The sequence below is a fragment of the Nicotiana attenuata genome, unplaced genomic scaffold, assembly GCF_001879085.1.
Source record: "Nicotiana attenuata strain UT unplaced genomic scaffold, NIATTr2, whole genome shotgun sequence".
Lineage (NCBI taxonomy): Eukaryota > Viridiplantae > Streptophyta > Magnoliopsida > Solanales > Solanaceae > Nicotiana > Nicotiana attenuata.
This window is the reverse complement of record NW_017670426.1, coordinates 377,585-383,584: the sequence shown is the minus strand read 5'-3', so window position 1 is coordinate 383,584 and position 6,000 is coordinate 377,585. Positions and strand designations below refer to the sequence as shown.

General features: G+C 35.3%; 1 protein-coding gene across 1 annotated transcript in view; it reads left to right on the top strand.

Moving 5' to 3' along the window:
- Positions 1-1,478: 1,478 nt before the first annotated feature.
- Positions 1,479-6,000, top strand: part of LOC109239245 — a 66,371-nt gene continuing 61,849 nt past the window's right edge. The window contains exons 1-4 of the mRNA XM_019405787.1: positions 1,479-1,634; positions 1,840-1,938; positions 2,226-2,276; positions 2,385-2,456. Coding sequence (XP_019261332.1) covers positions 1,479-1,634; positions 1,840-1,938; positions 2,226-2,276; positions 2,385-2,456 — 378 coding nt within the window. The remainder of the gene's footprint in view (positions 1,635-1,839; positions 1,939-2,225; positions 2,277-2,384; positions 2,457-6,000) is intronic.

The window sequence follows — 6,000 nt, the reverse complement described above, 5'->3', positions numbered from 1 at the left end:
GGTAGAACGACGGCCACGTCTACAACCGAGGTCGAGTCATTTCGAGACCGTTGCAGAGCTCGATATGAGTCACCACCGGATGGAGAAACACACAAGGTCGGAAGCCGGACTCGTAACGGATAACCAAGCGTCGCCGGATATCTCGGCCAAACGTGATTTTCTCAACCACTTCAGGCCATTAAGGCGTAATTACAGGGATCCACGATGTAATCAATTTACCTACCTTATTTTTACCCTTAATCAGAATGTATAAAAGGAGATCTCTCTAAATTCTTGTGGGGATCAAGCACAATTGTTCTAAGCAATATTATATTTTGCGATTATTTACTTTAACAGCAATTGTTGAGTCTTTATTTTTCCTCAACCTAAAAACCTTTTGTATCTTTTAGTTCACGGATCCTTAAAACCCCATATAAATTCAATTGTTATCCGGATTCGAGGGTAAACAGATCTTCCAATGTCATTCTTTTGCTACTACATGCTATAGTAACTTTGAAAATTAATAATGTTAAGAAAAATAGAGTAATTTTCATGGGCGGTCATTCAACTTTTTATTCATTACGCAAAAGTCATTTTTCAAAACAATTATCAACTTTGTGTTTTTATATTTTATTTATTTATTTTTATAATATATCCATACATTTAATTTTTTCATGGCACTCATTATCTTTAATCATATTCAAACATGAACATATTTCAAATATAAAAACAATAAAAATACTTATTTAATATTTATTTGAAATAATAAAAATAGATTCGTTTAACAAATGATAGCTTTTTATAGTTAATAAGAATTATAGAAAAAGTTTCAAAGATATTTGTGTTTAATTAAGTTTTTTTAAAGCTTTATCTGTTAATGTTATTTTTTTGACAGTATTAATCAAATGTGTCATTGTGCTAAATGTAAGTATTTTATTTATTGGATTAATGTGTATGGCTTGGCTGATAAATCAGTGAGCTTTGATTTTATAATTTTCATTAAAAATATTTCATTAAGCATGGTTAAGAACGTGGACTTGAGATTTTTTCACGGTAATGTTACCGACAAATTTAATAATGCTACTTATAGATGTTGAAAATTAATGTTAAGAAAAAATAAATATACGTATATATTATAAATACAATAATATTAAGTTATTTAGGTTATAAAAATACTTGGGTAAAAGTATATTATATAGCATATAATACATGAGGTGTTGCATAAATGAGAGGATTTATAATTTCAAGGGCATAATAGACTTTTCAGGTGAAAAGTTTGTAAAATCTGGTTAAAGTGACTGTTATGATAACTGGAGCATATTAAAATAATTTTGTGTAACAAAAGAAAGAAAAGTGACTTATGGGTAATGAACATAAAACTGATGACTTTTACATAACAAAAGAAAGAAAAGTAACTTTTGGATAATAAACACTAAGTTAAATGATCGCTTATGAAAATTACTCAGAAAAAATGCATATGTTAAGAATTAAGACAATCGATGTTGAAGGTATTGGAAACGCTTGATGCTGTGGTTGATGTTGGTGGAGTTTATGATCCAAGTCGAGATCGATATGATCATCATAAGAAGGGATTTGAGGATGTTTTTGGATTTGGCTTCACTACTAAGCATAGCAGTGCTGGTTTAATTTACAAGGTAAACAGCAAAATCTTAGCTACACCCATAATTAACTTCAAACCTCTTATGTTGATTATTTTTAGCAAAATGCAGGATATGACTGTGTACAATAGACCCTTTTTCGGACCCGCGCATAGCGGGAACTTAGTGTACCGGACTGCCCTTTTATGTTGATTACTTTTAAATTTTTCTTTTTCATGTATGTCCTGTATTGCACTTCTAGCAATTTGGAAAGGAAATCATTGCAAAAGAAGCTCAACTTGACAAAGAACATCCAGATGTCCAGAGGTTGTACTTGGCAGTTTACAAAAACTTCATAGAGGTATCAACCAGTATTTCATGCCTAACATTTTATAACCCAATATTTTGTAGTACTCATTCCAAATTTATTTTCCTCCTATTCTTAAATTGTTGAGTATCATTTTCCTGGCCTTGTTGTTGTTATTTACTTGTTGCTATTCTTCCTGTCGAACCGAGGGTTTTTCGGAAACAACCTCTCTACCCTCCAGGGTAGGGGTAAGGTCTGCATATACATTACCCTCCCCAGATCCCATTTATGGACCCCATTGGATTACTGTTGTTGGTTATTCGAGTTGCATCTACTAACAGAGGGGAATTCGCGATTTAGTTCCAACGATTCAGAATGAATGTGATCTTATTGTATGTATACGTTTCAAAAGTTTTATAAATAATTCTAGCAACGAAAATGGACACCATCACAATTTTACTTATTTATGTTTCATAACGCCCGTTTACCTTGTGTTGCAGTGGAAGTCTCACTTATTTGAGCTTGAGGAGGAGTTGAAGATTGATCCAACAATTAAATATGTTCTGTTTCAGGCAATTTTCATCCTTCTTTTTTATTTCCCGAATTGCAAGGTGTTTTATTGTTACTAGTAATTTTGTTAGGAAAAGGGTCAAGATTATCCCTTTACTATAAGAAGTATCTTAATTTTACTATCCGCTATACTTTGGCGCCATTTACACTATTTGCCTTGACATTGAAGTTCCATCTTGAAGTATAATTATAGGATAATCTTAAATCATAGTAAAAAGTAGAAGGATGAATTTGGACATTTTTTCGGTAATATTTAACACGTGGAATTAAGTAATTCTATGCTAGAGCTCCTTTAAAGTAACGGCGAAATACACCATTTGCTACCGACAAGGATATGAAAAGCCCAAAGTATAACGAAGGATAATTTTAGACCTTTATACCTTTTGGCTATTTTTCAAACGACATATTCCATAGCCGTGACCAGTGGATTTTTGTAGTTTCAAATAAATTTTGGAATCAAATGTATACTTCTTATTGTAGGACCAAAGAAGTAAGGATTGGGATGTTGAGGCAGTGGCAATAGGACCATACAAGTTTGAAAGCATATATGATTTTTTATTATTTTAATTTGGTATAATACGGAATATAGTGGGTTCGTTATTGTTGATATAATACAGAATATATGATTTATGACATCCCTCCAAGGAGCACGAAACAACAGCAGTACGCACGTTTGCTAGTCTTAATTTCAAGCACTTACCACATTCTTTACTTTTTAGTCGTCATATTTAGGTGCAAGACATCGACATGTCAGGCTTTCCTTTTGCATCACATATATAGCCACAAGCCATGAATGAAGAATCGTTCCTTAATACCAGTTTTGTAATATTTCCTGATCTCAATGACATCTCACAAAATATATGGGGCCTTGACATAATAAAATAAACACCAAGTAGTTGTCGACACTAACTTGCTGGCAAGGCTACCAACATTTTGCGAGATGTCACTGAAATCTTTGGTATTAAGAAACAGTTCTTCATCCATGGTCTTTGGCCAACTGATACAAAAGTAAGAAGCTTGAAACGTAAATGTGGTGCAACTAAATCTGAAGACCAAAAAGTAGAAAATGTGGTAATTACCAGTAATATTGTTATGTATTCAAGATACGTATGAAAGGATGAGATAATTTGAGGCTTTGGCTCTATTTATATTGCAGCCGGTAGTGTATCACACTCATAGCATTTTTCACACGCAAATGTCATTTATTAACTAAAAGTTTCAACCCCAATAGCATGGAAGAAGTCACTCCATCTAAACCTTTACCTACTTGCCGAAACAAAAGACATATCTTATGTTTATTGTGGGCTTAGACATTGATACTCGTGCTTATTTTACCGCAGTTACCATAATCATAATTGTCCCCACTAAAATCAAAAATATTTATTTCTCTTTTGAAGATTAAATTCTGGATCAACCTCTGGCCGTGTGAACTAGACAATTTTGCCCTTTCGCTTTCTCTGTTTCTGTACCCGTCTAGGTTTTTAAAATTACAATAAGGCATTCAAGAACTTCTGTGACATAAAATTCTTCTTTTATTAAGCTTGGTAAATATGATTAACGTTTACCATTTTTAGTGTCACAACCCAAAATTCTCACCCTCGAGAGTCGTGATGGCGCCTACTCGTGGAAGCTAGGCAAGCCAAGAACCTTTGCAAACATTAACCCATCTCATTTTATACATGATTAAATAATTAAATTATCCATGAATAGGCAATTAAAAGACAGCGGAAAGTAAAGTTTAACGGAAGTCTGAACTAAATATAGAAACAGCTTGTAGAAACCAATACAAGTCTCTACCCAGCACTTGGTGTCACAACACTGCACGGACTGTCTAGGATTACTACAAATAAGAGTTTGAAATAAAGGACATAGTCTGTCTCGAATACAAATATCAACAGAACATGAAAACTGATAGAGGAGACGTCGGGCCTGCGGACGCCAGCAAGGCTACCTCAAAGTCTCGTGGACTGAAGGTCGGCTCCCTGACTACTGCTGCGCACCGTAAGCTGCTCTGACACCTGGATCTGTGCAAAAGAGCACAGAGTGTAGCATCAGCACAACCGACCCCATGTGCTGGTAAATGCCTAGCCTAACCTCGGCGAAGTAGTGACGAGGCTAGACCAGACCACCACATAAACCTGTGCAGTTATATATATACAGCGGAAGTAGAGATACAGAGATAACCAGTCAATATGGGAGGGGGAGCATGCTGTGGGGAAGATAACAACTCCGAATAAAAATCATCAGATAACGGAGGAAAACAACATCACTCAGTCATAAACAAAGCATCAGAAATCAAAAAGTGCACGGCATCACCCTTCGTGCTTTTACTCTCGTTCTCACCAAACAATGATATAATATCAGCGTGCACGGCATCACCCTTCGTGCTTTTACTCTCTTTTCTCACATATAATCAATAGAATCGGCACGGAATGGTACATCGTGCGGCACGGCATCACCCTTCGTGCTTTACACTCTTTCCTCACAATAAACAAACAATGTACGGCATCATCCTTCGTGCTTTAACACTCTTTCCTCACGATAAACAAACAATGCACGGCATCACCCTTCGTGCTTTAACACTCTTCCTCACCCAAACAACAATCACAAACAAGGGGCAAGGAAATAAACAAAACAATAATAATAATCCCGACAAGGAAACACAATTAAACCATTAAATCCCGGCAAGGGCACAACATCAATAATCTCAACATCCTGGCAAGGGAACAATTTAATAACTCTTCGTCTTCTTTCACTTTCATTTCATAACTCACTTTACCACTTGAGCCAATGCTCCAAAGGGTCCAATTATTCCATATACTTACACAAGCTTTTCACAACAATTAGGAATCATCACCAAGGCATGAAAAATATAACAAAATCAAAATATTCACAATTTAAAGACTCGCGATCATGCTAGATACCAACGTATAGATACTCGTCACCATGCCTATACGTCGTACTCAACAATTACCACATAGCAAATAGGACTCAACTCCTAATCCCTCAAGCTAAGGTTAGACCAAACACTTACCTCAAACTTCCACGACCGAATCAATCCTCAATAACCGCCTTTCCTCTCGAATTTGGCTCCAAATCATTCGTATCTATACAATAATGACTTCAATACATCAATAAATGCTAAACAACACGAACCCAATGCCTAATTATAGCTTTTCCATCATATTTCCCAAAAACTCAAAAATCGACCCCGGGCCCTCTTGGTCAAAACACGAGGTTCAGACCAAAATCAAATCCCCCATTCACCCACGAGCCGAAATATATAATTTCTTTTCAAATTCTACCCCAAAACGAGGTCTAAATCAAGAAAAATCAAAAAGCCCTAACTCTACCCAAATACCCAATTTTCTACCTTAAATCACATGTTTTAGGCCTATGATTTCAGTAGATATTTAAGGAAATGGAAGAAAATAAACTAAGAATTACTAACCCAAGAGGTTTTGATGAAGAATTGCTTCAATGGTCGCCTAAGAACTTGGAGAAGAAAGGTTTTGTGAAATTTTTGGTGAACTCCCGTAATGGTTC